The sequence below is a fragment of the Rhipicephalus microplus genome, chromosome 7 (genome assembly GCF_043290135.1).
Source record: "Rhipicephalus microplus isolate Deutch F79 chromosome 7, USDA_Rmic, whole genome shotgun sequence".
Classification (NCBI taxonomy): Eukaryota; Metazoa; Arthropoda; class Arachnida; order Ixodida; family Ixodidae; genus Rhipicephalus; species Rhipicephalus microplus.
In genome coordinates this window covers 37,698,457-37,715,200 of record NC_134706.1, presented here as the reverse complement: position 1 = coordinate 37,715,200, position 16,744 = coordinate 37,698,457, and the positions used below count along the sequence as shown (strand labels likewise).

The window sequence follows — 16,744 nt, the reverse complement described above, 5'->3', positions numbered from 1 at the left end:
TCCCTTATGGCTAAGAAAGCGAGCTAGAGCCTCCACCTGAAGACGAAAGATGTCTTCTTCTTCATGGTCAACATTACTGATTCCGCAATTGTTAATGGAATGGTTAACTCATTTGAATTTTCTTGACGATTACTTTAAATATTCATTTTTGGGCCTCCTTTGTGTGAAAGAGTCTGCCTAAGACAACATTTTAAACCAGTGGCGTAACCGGGCCCGTGACTTTTCCCCCTCCCCCTCCAACCCGAAATTTTCCTTTGTCATGGCATACTTATCCCTAAATGACACTCGACCACATCTGTCTGCCTTGCCTGTCACTTCAGATCGACGTGGTGCCGCCTTCCATCGGAAAAAAATATCTGCCTTTACGCGCCAGTGGCATTTTTAACATGGTACATGTAGGCACAAAAATACCGTAATTATGGGTTTAGCCTCCACTGAAAGGCTTCATTTGTTCGAATTTCATATTGTCGTGACACATAGAAAATAATAATTGTTTGGATTTAGCTTCCCAAAACCACAGCATTATTGTGAGACTCCCTAGCGGAGGGCTGCGTAAAATTTGACCTCCTTCGGTTCTTTAGCGTGCATCTAAACCTAAGTAGATGAACCTAATCTTGGGCCCAGCAGTCCAGCGCCTGTAAAGGGCATGACGTTTCGATGATGGCATCCCACCGCTGCCACCAGTTGTTAAGGGTAGGAGGTCGATGGTAGGTACGACGGGTTTTCTTTAGTGTAGCTGGCTCCCCGCCGTCGTCCACATAGCTGATTTTCGCCAGTGAGGACACGCGTTCGTAAGAGAGGTAGAACGAAGGTTTACTTACATGATAGATTAAAGATAGGAACTGTACCGGGATACAGAAGATCCCGCATTATGTACAACAGATATTCAGTTCATGATTCAGCTCTCATTTACAAAAAAATGTTTCGTCTTTTATATGCCGTCGTCCCCTTACATGGAGGTCCGAAGAAGGCAGGAACCGCTCTTGACATAAATCAGGTGACGAAGTGGTCACCTGATTCAGTGGTCCAACCATCAGATGGGTGCAGATATTGCACCACTCGGCTAGGCGAAAAGGTCCAACGGTATCACAAGCGCACCCCATATTGACGCACCCGGCCCACGCCTTGAAGGCGCCGCAGGGCGAGGAGGTAGAGTCCGGAGAGGGAAAGCTGTACTCCTCCGGGGAGATGGCCGCTGACGTGAATGTCAGCAGCGGTCCATGGCTGATTTCAGCTACCGGCTTCCAGAACCCTCTCGAACATGGCAGCCCAAACGCTCGATCCTTGAGAACGGCTTCTTCGACGCGTTCCCGTACTTCCGGGCTGTCGGTGCTTTGCGATGGCCTCGCCTAGATGACAATAGCCGAGTCAAGAGATTGTCTTAATGAGACCAGCCACAGTGGCGCCGTCCCACGCTGTTCGAGCCCGTTCAACAAAAGGCTTGTATAGTGAAGTTTTCGTTAAGACCCGAATGCTACCCGGAACATCTACACGGCGGCGTCTTGCAAACTGGGCACCGATGGAGTGGAAAGCATCCCTAGCAGACCGGCTTACGCGCAATGGCGTCTGCCCAGACAAATTGCCGTGCCAAACGTAACACGCCTTAACGGCTGGACCATCATGGCGGATTACAGGCAAAAAAAAAAACAGGAGGCAAGAAGCCGGCTGCGCCGTTAAAATGCAGCAATGAATACGATAACGGCAACGTTTACTGCTATGAGAAGTAGGGCGAGCAGTTATCTCCCTTTAGGATCCAATGTTGCGTCAACTGTACAAAACGCTGGCGTAAGCGAACGAGGCCATTTCGTGAGCGAAGCGGTTTTCACGCTGTCTGTCGCCCCAACACGAAGTGGCGAGAGTGCAGTATGGTAGGAGCCGTCTATTGGTGTCTGTTGAAATGGTGCGCATAACGGAGCTCTTTTGATTGAAGTTCGCGCTTGCTGTTAGCGCTTGGCAGGCCCTTCCCGTCATGCGTTCGTGTTCTTTTGCAAGACGAATACGGCTGGTGCGTTTCATCTCTGCTTGGATTCAAGGTTTTATGATTTAGGGTGCTGTAGGCTCAAGCCTTGCGAAATTTTCAGGCGATTGCCCCACCCGGTTTCCCCTTTGCTAATTGTATTTAACTAGTGTCTTTTTTTATTTTGAAACGAAGCGTGGGTATGCTCTTGGAAAGTCGTACGTATAGCGCGACGCAACCTTGCAAGAGTCGGTTGCCTGTGTGCTATTCCGAATGCAGAGTTTTACCGCATGCAGAGTTTCACGCCACAACCCCAACATAATTTTCACTCATCCTCAGTCACATGCGAGGCCTGTATAGCAGTCAAAAACTCAAAGAGAAGTAGGCGACAAGAGATCGAGTGACCACGAGGGAAGACAATATCGCTTGCACGGTCACGTAGTGAGCCTAAACGTTGATGTTCTGCGAATAAACATCGACGTTCATTCTTATGTCATGACACTTGAGTAAATAGTGTTCTATATGACCACAGGTCTTGCGAGTCGGGCACAATGGCACCGCGGAGCCGCGCCCGTCTGCAGTCTTTGCAAGCTTCGGCTCGCACATAAAAGAGACTATGCACGGGGCAATATCATACATTTGTACATTGTACAGAGCATGGCGGCGATGCCAACAGCAAACGTGTGGCTCGGGTCTCCACCTGAATGCTCGCATAAGAATAATGCTATCGTTTTGTTTGTTTGTTTCTTTGTTTTTCTTATATAGTAAGTATACGCAGCACCCTATCCATGGCTCACTTATTTCGTACACTCGAGGCTTTAGGCATTAGCTGTTCAAAGGAGGCATTATCAAGTCTCCCTTTGGGTGCCACCTACGCAAACAATAATTACTCTTCTAACGAAGGTGATCATGCTCTCTTTAGGACTGGCCATCCAGTGGGGTTTCATCGATGGAAACTCCCTTAATGACTCCCAGAGTACTGAAGCAGTATTCGAGGGAACACAGCCTCAGCGAATGAAGAGTTTCTTGGAAGTGATGGAGAGGTTCCTCAACCAGAGCCACCCCATAGTATCCAGTTTCGTCAAAGCTGAGGTCCATTCCAGCTCAGACAAGAAGTCAGAAAAGAACCACCTTGTTGACTCGGTGACACGCATTCTCGGTGAGATACTGGCCTCCTTGCTCGATCATAATGCCCATGCGAAAAAAAAAATCGAGCGTCTTGCAAGCTACTCAGCTTAACAAGAGGAAACTTTGTCGTTTTATCGCTGAACTCTTCTGTTAGAACATAGCAAGGTCGACGTTAGCCACTATGATACCCATATCGGCCGACCTCGCCATAACGTGAACACTCGATTGTTCTGAGAGGCACAGTTAACGTGTACACTAAAAAAAAATTGTGGTCGATCCCTCTTTCGTAGGAATCGTTTATAACACGAAAGTAAACTTGCCTTTGTGTAACTTTTTTCTCTCGCACTAATTACGATTTCCCACAACTGACTCAGACCGCAAGAAGACGCTTGCTATATGCTAGGGTGCTCGGTAGCACAAAATATCAGCCTCGACGCCACCTTGTATATCTCGCAGCAGATCGCCGAAGCGTCCGATTTTAAGGGCCTCCACTAGCGCCTATAACAGTTTATCGCTTTTACATTGAGTTATCAGGGACTAACAGCGTTAAAATAGCGCAATAAAAATGTCATCATAATAGGCCAATATACTTTCAATTTGTGACGTAATAATGACGTCAACGCGCATAGTTTTTGGAGTGAAATTCCAGAAATAAAACTCTCAACTTTGTTTCCAATTTTAATAATTAACCTATGAAGCCGGGATTAGAAAAGATTGGGTTCTGAAAAAAGAATTCATCTGAACAAATTAATTTGCTGTTTCACATTAGCGTCTCTGTATAAACTAATTTATTGTTTCACATTAGCGTCTCCTTAAGAAGTAAGAGAGCCTGCATTTATAAATTTGTGATTGAGATTCACGCACGTGGTTCGATTATCTCATTTCATCGTGAACTTTCAAAGCTATTTAATACTAACGTCCTTTTTTTTTTCATCGGACACTGCTGTCGCAGGCTTCCAAGACTCGTCGACACTCAACCAAGACAGCAGCCTCGGCGAGCTTGGCTTAGACTCAGTCATGGGCGTTCAAATACTAAAGGTCCTCGAGAAGAGCACCGGACTGGCTCTGTCCGTTCAAGGAATACGCCACGTCACCCTTAACGACCTGCGCGCGATGAGCGAAGAAAGACGCGTAAATTAGAGCGGGATGCGAATCGGCTCGCTTTTCGTGAAATGGAAAGTATAGTCGGAGCCGATGCTGAATATTCTGTACGCAACCGTTTTGACGCATGGAAAGACTTTTTTAAAGATGGCCCCGTATCTGCCTACTTCATTGAAAATGTCGTCGGAAGACGATGCTCTTCTGCCTGTCTTCTTTCGTATACATAGCGCCACATTTTCAGCGCAGCCTTGAAACTTCTGCCGAATTAAGTGACGGACGGGCTGGTCTGGGCTGAGGCTGTTTTAAAAATTTAAGTGGAGAGGTGCGATGAACCGTGACCCTTCTTATTCGGTGTGCAGCACATCGAGTTTCCTAATATACACTAGAGGAAAGTCTGGCGCTAGTGTCTACGGGAGCTGCAACGCATGGCGCTTCAGCGGCCATGGGAATGATGGGTAGTGCACGTATTTGTCTAATCTTTGCACTTCTGAGCAGCTTGTGGCTCCGTTTGTGGCTTGGAGCTGTCTTCTCACGAAACAAAAACCAGCAAATGCTCAGCGGTTGCGCTTCACCACCTTATTCTTTTAGGTCTCGAGGTTCAAAAGAGTTCGTTCTTTTCTTCCAAACAAACCCGAAACTAGCAATAAATGAAGCCGCAAGTGCGATTCACCACCCGCCGGCACGAAGACTAGGCAAATCCGTGTACTATGGTCGCTGAACGATCGCAGCACCAGAGTCACCTCTAGTTAGTTTTAGGAAACTATCGTGCAAGAGGCCAGCACAGATACGGCACTCTCGGCGCGGAAGCTTGTTTACACGCGATGATGTAGTGCTTCCAAGATCCTACATACTGTCTAGCTGCAAAACACCAGGCCTCAGAAAATTTTTAATCATTAAAATTTCAGATTTTTGCTTACTAATAAAACGTTACTACCAGTAACAGGTTTTTTTTTTTGCCGACCAGTACCGCTACAGAAAATTTTCCACGGCTAGGAAACTAAAACCGAAACTAAAAAAGTCGCAGCTTTCCGCAAAGGCAAAGCAATGAACGCGATAGCAACAAATTGGAATAGTCACGCGAAGAATAACGAGCAGATACAAACGTGCTCCTACGTTTCTCACGCACGAGTGACCCGCGAAACGTATTGACAGGTGCAGGTGAACGCGAATAAGCGTCTCAGTTGCTGCTTCGCTGTTTCTGAAAAGTGGGCCTTTTTCGCAAACGGAGACTGCGCAACCAGTCCAATGACTTTGGGCGCCCGGTAACTACAACAGGATCGTTCCGGTGAAAGCCCAAGGCGTACGATTCTCCCCACCGCGAGATAAGCGTGCGCATGCGTCCACCCCTCTGCTGCGCGGGACAAAGTATGCGTGCGCAATGAGAGCGCGCGCCGCCGACTCGTGACGATCTGGCGACGCGCGCTCATCTAGCCATCTCGCTAGTAAATATACGACAGTTACCCCCCCCCCCCCGCCCTTCCGATATGGCCATCGCCAGTGTAAAGTGCTCCTTCGTGGCGCAGTGGCTAACACCTCGCACTCACGAGCAAAAGGTCGGACGTTCGATTCCGTGCGCTGGAGTCTTTTTCTGGAATATTTTTCCTGTCTTACGTTTTTATATAGATATATACGTATACATGTACGGCGAATGACTGCGACGCCGACGTTGAAGCCGGCGGCAAAATCCAGCAGATTGTGTCCATATATTTGCTATTGCAATAAAACATTTAGTTCCGAAACCCTGCCTGCATCACGCGGCACATGCACACAGGGGAAATTAGGTGTGAAAATGGTGGCCGCGCTAAAAATTGGCAAGTCTATACAGCTGTTGTGACCATACATGTGATGCCTGTAAGTGGTGTGTGTGGGTGTGTGTGTGTGCGTGCGTTTATGCAGTGAGAGAGAGAGAAAAGACCGAGACAGCTACGTAAATGCTATTACACTAGCACTAAGTCACAATTCAGTGCTCTAAGAGAATGCACGCCGAACGTTGTTCGTGAATTCCAAACACGCTAGAAAAGTCGTATGTCTTGTAGCGCTCTGATTCCAGTGGGCGAAATGCCGCCGAAAGGCGTATGTTTCGTGCATTTTAATTTTTTTTAGACTAAGAGCTTGCACCTGCTTTGTATTTCCTTAGGGATGAATACTTGGAACTTCAAGCGCTACAGAAAATTTAAACACAAGAAGCTAAGCGTGACCACCATCCGAGTTCACTAACGAGCTTATACGTACTTCGATTAGATGTTTACCACGTCGACATGTGTGTCCTCAAAGCACTGTATTTTCATCGGCATCGCCCTTATCCTTTTTTTCTTTGCCCTTCACATGTGTTTGATACGCGTGTTTTATTGTGTGGCCACGGTAATAAACGCGAAGCATTTTTCTTGCGTAATGCAAGCATTTTTGGAATCTATCTATCTATCTATCTATCTATCTATCTATCTATCTATCCACTTACGTCTGGGGGCTCTCATGATTACCCCCTTGAATTGGTGTAAACCAATTCTAGCGGCCATCATAATCTTGATCGGCCACCTATTAATTATGGCGCGCTCAAGTGGATGTGCATGCCCATGCGCTTTGTTCCTCGTGCAGCGTCCTCGCAGTTAGAAGGGAATAAGGCCCATTTCTGCTCCTGTCGTCGGCCTCAACGGGTTCCTTAATTGTTTTTCGCTCGTCGCCACACGCGTGGCTATAGAGAACCTAACCTCGGTCCCTATATCAATATTAGTATGGGAGAAGGTGATGGTTTGACGAATATCACGCACTGGTCAAGACACGAATATGCCACAATCCCGTCGCGTATACGTCGTCAAACACTTCTCGGCAAAAAGTGGCACATACCTACGGGCCGGTATGTGCCACTGGCATGCGGGTATGTGCCACAGGTGATAGACACTTCGTATCTACCCAAGAACGACGATAACATACGTCGGCAGCACTGACCCTACGAATGCAAAGAAATAATGTCGGGCTCTCAGCAGGAATTGAACCCAAGCATTCTGCGTGGCAATCAAGAATTCTACCACAAATCCACGCCAGGTCTCGGAACAACTTTTTAAATTAGACGCTAACGTTCTTGAAACGGCAATGATAGTTCCCGGGCTGGCCTTTCACTTTTATAGAGATTACATATGTACTTCTACGATACAGCTGTGACCAACGTTAATATAAGTATTCTAGTAACATTGCCGTGACGTCGGGTTAACGTCAATTGTAGTTATATGTGCCATGCGCTGAAGTTGATTTATCAACTCCAGGGCATGGCACATATCCGCGTCCACGGCTACCATCCTTCGGCGTCCACGGCTACCATCCTTCGGCGTCTACGGCTACGATCCTTCGAAGCACCAGCGCTCCTTAGCTTAACGTTTCTAGTGTTGCTGATTTTTTTGTTGGCACCATGGTACAAGTGCAAACAACTGGTTATAAAAAGATCTGCAAGTCTTAACTTATTTGTTTGCGTGCAACATTTCTACACATATTTAGCGTTATTTTCATGACGTTTCGCTACATAATAATTACGACATGGTCAATTTCCCTCCGCGTGCTTCGCATAACGTCGATTCCCAAGGTACGTGGGACCTGCCGAATTTTTCGCAAGAACTATCCTCCTTGTGTCACGAGAAATTTCAATTAATGTGCCATATTATGACGGTCAGGTTATTCCAAGCACTGCGAAGTAAATATTTTGTTGACTTTGCGGCACGACAGTGATACACTTCTACCTGCGTTCGCCTATACGTTCACAGGTGTATGCACCGGGGGAGGGAAGGAGTGGCAAAGAGGTCGGACGTCCCTGCGCCGCTTAGCCTGTTTCACATGCAAGCGATTTTTTTTTCCAAGAGCGGAGAGGCAGCCGTCACACGAGCCCACAACTGCTTTCTAGAGCGTCTACCAGACGCTGCGATGGACATCGCAGGAGCTGGTAAAAAATCACTCGTGGCAAAGACCAGTAGAGGAGCAGTGACGTGGGGAGCGCGGGACGGCAGGGGCGGAGTTAAGGTGCGGGCGCGCACGCGGAAGAGGAACTCACTCGGACACTGTCCATCAGAGCAGTGGCATCGCGCAAAAGTCGCGGCGCATGTGAAAGGACAGACGAACGAACAGACGCACGCACGGACGGGCGGATGGATGCATGGACGGTCACACAGACCAACGCATGGACGAATGCTTGGACAACGCATGGACAACGCATGGGCAACGCATGGACGAATGAATGCACGGACGAATGCTTCGCACCACTCTCCATCATTCACTCCGTGGATATGCTGCCAATTTTTTTTTACTTTTCACTGCTCCCTGCTGTTATATTCGGTGACAACGTTTCTTGTCAGTGAAAGGAAAGCTACTGAGGTGGAGCTTCTTTCAGCACGTATAGTACTGCGCGAAGTAGTCCGTTTTGGCGAGTGTCTCGTAATGCTGGGGAAAGTGACGGGGGCGTACCATCAGCGTTTCAGGAGCGAAGCTCCTTATGGCGTGGATTGTGCGTCCCTCGTAGTACGTAACCACCAGTGGCACATACCCGAAATAGCGGTCCTTACGATTTTGACCTCCTAGGTGGTTCCGGTGAGAGATTTCTTCTGTGCGTTGTTGAACAATAAAAGATAGTGCTCAATGCACATCTTAATGGCTGCTAAGGGGAAATGAGAGACTGGAGCAATCGGCCTTTAGGTAACGCGCACGCTGCGATCCCCATTAGCAGCTATTGGCATGTACATTGAGCACGAGCTGACAAGAAAGGGTTGCTACGTTATACTCGCTGGGTGTAACCTCCTTGGTCTCAGAAAGGTTTAGCGAGCGTTGGGCCGCATAGCCATGAATACAGTGAACTAGTATATACCATCAACTCGAGATGGTTAAAGGTGGGAAGTAAACCCGAAGCGCAAGCCGTAAGAAAGTGTGCATGTGCCACCTCCCGTTTAGTCCTTGAAATGTCCGCTGGATGGCGGTGCTTCTATATGGAGAATATATATGATGAAAAGATGCGAGATGGTGGTACTTGGAGTGCTGAATAAATGGACGAACGGATACACAAACAGATGCATGGATGGACGCATGAACAGACGCAGGCGCGGATGCATGGACGAACGCAGGGACGGAAGCACGAACAGACGCGCGCGCGGACGGGTGGATGGACGCATGGACGGTTACACAGATGTACGCAGGAACGGACGGAAGCAAGAACGAATGGACGGACGAATGCTTCGCCCCACTCCCCATCATTCACTTCGTGGATATGCTGCCATTTTTTCATGTAGACGCAGACGCCGCTTAGCGTTCGTGGTGCGCGTAAAGTGAGTGAGCAAACATTATTTAACCAGCGGATTGAGGCGTGGGCCTAAGCCGTGCCAGGGACGGTGGAGAGGCCCTGTCTCTCAGCCGCCTCCCGTGCTCGCTGGATGGCCCATATTTGATCTGTCCGATCTGAGCTGATCAGCGCGGCTCTCCACCGCGCCCCAAGCTGTTCTGGGGAGACTGAATTGGCGTCCTGTATCTGTGTGCATTCCCATAAGATATGCTCTAGGGTGGCGCGTCTCATGCTACATAGCTTACACAAGTCATGTGGGTATAGTTCGGGGTAGGTGTTTCGTGTTGGGAAATGTTCTAGTTTGAAGTCGCCTCCAATCAACCTCCTGAGATCTGTCTAATGTGGAGCTAGGTGGTGGAAATCTGCGCCTTGACTTTTGGTAGAACTGGATAATGTCGCAGAACCTAAACATTCTGTCCCTCTCCCACCACTCCTCTCCTCCGAGTACCTCATGTGAAGCTCCATCGCGAGTGCGGTAAGTGAGACCTCGCGCTACGCGGTGAGCTTCCTCGTTGAGGTTGGGAATGGGGGACGCACACCGGGTGTGGGCTGGGAACCATATAATATGCCTTTCTTCGAATTCCTCGGATGATATGAGATTTGCCTTGCGGAAGAGCATGTTGGCTGCCTCGGGAGATATTCTTCCTTGTGCATAGTTACGGATTGCCGACTGCGAGTCGCTGATGATATACCTACACTTTGGGGAAATTATGGCCTGTGCATTAGCCACCTCTTCCGCGATTTCTGAATTATCCGAGCGTATGGAGCACGCGTTTACGCATTTGCGGTCGTTGTTTATTACTGCCGCAACGTAGGATTTGTGACTAGGGTACTCCGCTGCGTCTACGAACAACGCCTCCTTGTCTCTGCCATAGGCCTTAAGTAGAGTTCTAGCACGGCTTTCTCTTCTGCCCTGATTAAGTTCGGGGTGCTTGTTTTTGGGCAGATTAGGGACCTAGATTTTTCCTTGATCACATTTAGAACCAACACTTTATTTCTTTGTTGCCTATGGTAATTTATCCCCAACTTGTCAAGGATACACCGTCCTGTGCGCGTGCTAGCTAGTCTTTCCAACTGGGCAATCTGTTGCGCTTCTATCAGCTTCTCTAAAGTGTTATGTAAGGCCAGTTGAAGCACTTTCAGTTGCTGGTGCTATCTGGAAGGGCTAAAACTTGTTTGTACGCCTTTCGTATGAGTGTGTTGATTTTGAGCTTTTCGGCTGTATACCAGTTTAGATACGCCACTACGTATATAATATGACTTATGGCGAATGAATAAATAAGCCTGATGACGTTAGCCTCTTTCATGCCCTGGTGTTTGTTTGTAACTCTCTTGATTAGCCGTATTGCGTTGGTGACTTTTGTTACTAACCTCTTGACGGTTTCACCGTTTGTACCATTAGACTCGATGATGAGTCCAAGGACTCTGATTCGTTGCACTATAGGAATAGTCCTGCCGTTTTTGGTGTGAATTTGGATCTCTTCGTAAACACGGTCCCGGTTCTATCCCTTGGGTGGTCTGCCTTTAAGCGAGGAGGAGTTCGGATTTATCTGGCGAGCACTCGAGGCCAGTACCATCAAGATACTCCTCAATAGTGGTGACGGCCTCCTGTAGTCTCTGCTCTATCTCTCTGTTACTACCTTCACACGCCCAGATGGTGATATCATCTGCATATATAGAATGATGTATTCCGTATATTGAGTTCAGCCGCGCCGCGAGTCCTTTCATTATGAGATTAATCAGCATTGGCGATATGACCGAACCCTGCGGGGTACCAGCACTGCCCATAAGCCTTTCCTGAGATCTCAGTTCTCCCATTACGATGGATGCCGTTCTGTCTGTTAGGAAGTCCTTGACATAGTTATACGCTCTCGATCCTAAGCTTAATTGGCAGATCTGATGTAATATTGCCGTATGCGATGCTTTGTCAAAGCTTTTTCAAGGTCTAATACTAAGATCGCCCGGGTAGCTCTTGTTTTGTTGTCTAGAATCTGCTGCTTAATTTGCAGCATGGCGTCTTGCGTGGAGAGCCGTGTGCGGAACCCCAACATGGAATCTGGGTAGATTTCGTTCTCCTCAAGATAAGTGTTGATTCTGTCTAGAAAAGCGTGTTCCATCAGCTTCCCAGCACAAGACGTTAGTGATAAGGGGCGTAAATTCGATAGATCGGGGGGTTTCCCGGGCTTGGGGATGAGGATTACTTTAGCTTTTTTCCACTGTTTTGGTATAGTGCCCTCGGTCCAGCACTCGTTAATATATTGCGTGATGTTCTCTATGGCTTGGTCGTCAAGGTTCCGTAGTGTTCTGTTAGTGATCCCGTCTGGTCGCGGTGCAGATTTGGTGCTTAGCTTCTGTAGCGCAGCCCTGATTTCAGTTACAGTAAACTCCTCATCTAAGAGCTCGTTCGGGCCTCCGGAATATGGTCCGTGCTCTATGACAGGCATGGCGGGAATGTACGTGTTGCTAGCCTCAGCGATAAAGTCCTCCTCACTGCCGTTATACCGGTGCACCAGTTTACGCAAGGTTTACTTGTGTGCTGATTTGGTGTTATCTGGGTCTAGCAGGTGTATGAACATGCGCCATGTCTGACCAGCATTCATTTGGCCATCGAGACTATTACAAACTTGGTCCCATTGCTGTTTGCTTAGCTGCTTACAATGTTCTTCGATCTGTTTGTTCAGCTTGGCTATGCGCTTGCGCAAGGGCCTGTTGTGCCTCTGTCCCCGCCATCTATTTTCAGTGATTGCTTGGCCTCCCACATGTGTGCGAGAAGGCTATCAATCTCCTCTAGGGGTGGACTTGAAGTGATACTTCGCGTTGCCTCGCTGACGTCGTTATTGACATCTTAGATCCAATCTTCAATATTGCTGATAGGGTCTTGTTTTTTCGCGTTTCTGACTTTCCGAAACTTATCCCAGTTAGTCCATCTAATCTGTCTCTGAATTTCTGCGGCAGTCATGGTTTCTATCCTGATTTCTAATATTCGATGTTCACTCCCCAGATCATCGAATGTGTTTTTCCATTTAGCGGTCCCCGCGTTACGAACTAACATTAAGTCTGGAGTAGTGTCTCTTGCAAGCCCAGGGTTCGAATCCCGGCTGCGGCGGCTGCATTTCCGATGGAGGCGGAAATGAAGGAGGCCCGTGTGCTCAGATTTGGGTGCACGTTAAAGAACCCCAGGTGGTCTAAATTTCCGGAGCCCTCCACTACGGCGTCTCTCATAATCATATGGTGGTTTTGGGACGTTAAACCCCACATATCAATCAATCTTGCAAGCCCAGTTCCCATACGCGTAGGGGAGTCGGGGTCAGTGATGAGAGTTAAGCCTGTTTCTTGAATATCCTGCCATAGCGTTTTTCCTTTGCCTCTTGTGTATCCGTATCCCCAAGCACTGTGTGGAGCGTCAAAGTCTCCACCTATGACGAGTGGATTGGGTCACGTTATATCTACGGCCTTCTTCAAGAGATGAAGGAAGCATTGTCGTATGCGTGTGGGATTGCTGTACAAATTCTGAATAAATATGCATGGAGATTTTTTTTGTAGGGGCAAGTTGTACGAGTATATGCTCAATTTCTGTGATGCGGGTGTTGTGGCAGATTGCTATGAGTCCCTTTTTTACTAGAGTGGTTAGTGTTCTAATATCCCTTGTTGGGGGGCCGATCACCTGATATCCCGGTAGCTTAGCTAAACCATGAATTTCCTGCAAGATTAGAACATCCGGTTTGGTTCTATCTCTAATGTGTTGTTGCAGGACTGCTCTCTTCGCCTCATAGCTCCTGCAATTCCACTGCCAAATAATTAAGTCCCTTTTTCTGGGCTTCCCTATTTTGAGTTGGCTATCGAAGAGGGAGGGGGGTGAAAGGAGGCAGGCCTCATGAAATTAGATTATATATCCGCTGATGTGGTGCCCTGAGATAAGTGTGAATTGCCTTCAGTGCTCACCGGAAGGTTGATAGCTGGAAGTACCGAAGGTGTCCTAGGGTTGAGATTGGCTACGTTAGCTTCGAGTTTATCTAGTCTATTCATGATCATGGATATTGCAAGCGAGAGGTTGTTGGTTGCTTCTGCCTGTTCCTTAACTGATTTCTGTATTTCGGACAATGTTTGAATAATGTTCGAGGTTTGCGCCGTAGTTTTGTCATTAGACACCTGAGCTTTTCTTTTAAGAGGTGGCGGGGTACTGTCCTCGTCCATTCGGTTATCTGGCATTTCTTCGAGGCGCTCTTGGGCCGCGGAACGCATTTGACTAGAAGTTCTATTTGTGCAGTTTTTAAGACTTTGAATTTCCCGAGTAAGCTGTGATAACAATTCTTTAAGCTTGGCGTTTTCTTTTTTCAGCTCCGCTATATCACTGACATTATGCGCAGCCTCCCCCGAAGGCTCAGGGCACGTCCCTTTAGCCAGGTCTGACCATCTCACCGTAAATGTCGGGTTCCCTTGATGGCCATTGCCACCCTTTGGCTTAGGCAGGGATCTGGAACGGGATGTATTGTGCCTTCTCGGCGCCGGAGACTGGGAGGTGTGGCCGCAGGGCGTTGCGCAGGACCAAGACCTTGATGCGCAGGACCAAGACCTGAGGCGTCGCCCTCGTCCGGAATTTGGACCTCCCGCGTTCAGTTGGCTTGGTGGTAGGGGGGTAGTTCTCCTCGAGCGTCTCTTGAAGTTGTCGGAACCACTGGCGTTGTTTTACGATGTAGGGTGTCTTGAACTTGGCCTTGCAGAGTTTCTCAGCCGTGGGATGATCCTTGCCGCACAGCTGACATCGTGGTTGACAGTGGTGGTCCACGCTCGGATCAGGCGTTCCACAACCCGCACATAGCTTGTCGTTTGGCCTCCAACACACGTCACTCCTGTGCCCAAGTCTGTTGCATTGTTTGCAAAAGGTAACTTGTTTCCTGTATAGTGAACAGCGTGTGAGCACTCCTCTGTACATGACGTGCGTCGGGACTCTGCTGCCGTCAAAAAGGGCTATCACTATCGATGTGTTGCCAAGACGTTTGGCTGCGATCGCCGTAGGATCGCCGGGCTGTAATAATAGCTGCGGTGATGTCCCGTGGGGTTTCGTTAAAAGGAACTCCTTAGATTACACCTTTGGCAGTGAGTTACGGTGCCGTCTCGTATGCTCCCACCTCATACAACTCGTCATTGGCTTTGATGTGCTTGATGCCTTGGTACTTGTCTGCATGGTCTTGGTTTGGGGTGCTAACGACCAAGATTTTCTGAAAATTATTCGGACAAATCGTGTCGGTCTCTCTTTCTTTATAAGGGATCTCAGCTGCTTCATACAAAGTTTTGTTTAGCTTCGTTAAGCTGAGCTTGGATAGCTGCAGTCCTCCTCTTGGCCTTATAACAATCTTGTAGTCGTCTGTCGGCAGTCTTGGCATTTTGCTGGCTCTGGTTATCCGGGATATCAGGTTTGCACCGCGCGTTCTAGGCATACGGGTAGGGCTAGGGCTACCACGGCGTTCCTCACTACCTTTCTTCGCACGTTTTCTGTTTCGAACTTCTGTCCACCCGTTGCCTGTGTCATCTTCCCGTTGGGTGGCGTCTTCATTCTGCTGCGATACCTCCATTATTGATGATTACGGCCTGTATGGCGCGAACGCTTAGGCCTGGCTATCGTGAGGCCGCCCAAGTCGACGCGGAGCGCCGGTCGTAGGAATAGTAGACGCTGCTTGGTGGGGGCTGGTTTTCGGTCGTAAAATCTCGAAAAATGATCACCCACCTTAGAATATGGTCTCTTCGAATTCTCGGTGACGAGAAGGATCAGATGGTATATAAATCCGAGCGGTGCCTGGCTGTATTCGCTGCGAAATCATTCTATGAGAACGGAGCCGACGTGAAGAGCGCCCACTCACCTCGGTGACCGCAGCGCCTCCTCCTGGTGCGCGTAAAAAGGCGGATCTTTCCCACGCGTTCAAAAACGCGAAGCCACAGCAGATAAATTAACAGAAATACGAATTTGTTACTGGTGTGAGCTGCGTGCTGTCTCAAATCACTTCGCATTGAATATAAAGGAGGAACGTTTAAATTTCATGTTGAAAATACGGACGCTACATTGGAACTATATACCTTCATTGGTGGCATACACTTTCCTAAAATTAACTAGAGGGGGCTCGGTCGCTGCGATGGTTCAGCTACCGTGGGAATGATAGTTAGTACACATACGCCAAGTCTTCGTACTTGCGGGCGGTGAATCGCACTTGTGGCTTCGTTTATTGCTGTGTTTTGGTTTTCTTTCGAAAGAAAGATTCCACCTTTTTGAACTTCGGGACCCGATTTGAAATGGTAAGCCTAAACAAGGTGGTGAAGCACAACCGCTGAACATTTGCTGATTTTTGTTCCGTGAGAAAACAGCTCCAAGCCACACCAACACACACGGAGCCGGAAGTTGGCCATAAGTACGAAAAGTAGACAAATCGGTGTACTACCGATAATTCCATGCTCGCTGAAGCGCCTTGCGTTGAAGTTCCCATAGGCACCAGCGCATGAGTTCCCTCTAGTGTATATTAGGAAACTCTATAATGGGCGGTAGAATGCATGCGATGTGGTACCATATATTCTATAGCATTCCCTTCAGTGCCAAGTAAAGTTGTCGCCGATTATTGATTAATCTCTCTGGAGCGGTGCCAAAGCTCACGCACATTTAATTTCGACCATGACTTTCATTTTAGCACAATTATAAATGAAATAAAAATTATTTATAAAAGCAAAGTAGCCGCCATGACTCGACGCCCCCTCACCTACGACATCTTTTTTGGATTTACACCACCGGGCGTATACATAGGCGACCCTGTGCATTTATTGGTTAGTTATACCCTTTTTTCGCTTCGTAGAAATAAAAGAAACTGTGACCACGAGGACGCAGTAGTAAATGATAGAAAAAAAAACTATCTGTTTTGTACTTTTCGCATCAATCTACGAGAACGCCGTTTTTAAGCGAATACGGCCACTCCATAGAGTTAAGCGGTTTGTTCATTCGCATTCGCCCCAACGCAAAGCACTGACAGCACTAAGGGCACACATTTGAGCCGTCAGTTGAATGTTGTGGTAAAAATAGCGCGGGCGTCAGATAACGTGAGTGCGCCCTCATGAATTTTCCATTACATGCACTTGTTCTGAGATCACGCAGCATTATAAGGAACCCTAGAAAACAAATATCAGGCGAACATGCATTCTCGACCTCTCACGAAATCAGCCACATAGATTCCGCACGGATAACGACGAATCAAGATGGACGGACGCAA

At 48.0% G+C, this 16,744-nt stretch overlaps 1 protein-coding gene across 2 annotated transcripts in view; it reads left to right on the top strand.

The window, feature by feature from the left end:
• The window catches only part of LOC119179258 (fatty acid synthase), an 80,372-nt gene extending 76,028 nt beyond the window's left edge, over positions 1 to 4,344 (top strand). For both annotated transcript variants that reach the window (XM_037430328.2, XM_075869060.1), the window contains exons 24-25: positions 2,880 to 3,116; positions 4,038 to 4,344. In XM_037430328.2, the coding sequence (XP_037286225.2) occupies positions 2,880 to 3,116; positions 4,038 to 4,225 (425 nt within the window). In that variant the 3' untranslated portion in view covers positions 4,226 to 4,344. The remainder of the gene's footprint in view (positions 1 to 2,879; positions 3,117 to 4,037) is intronic.
• Positions 4,345 to 16,744: the final 12,400 nt, after the last annotated feature.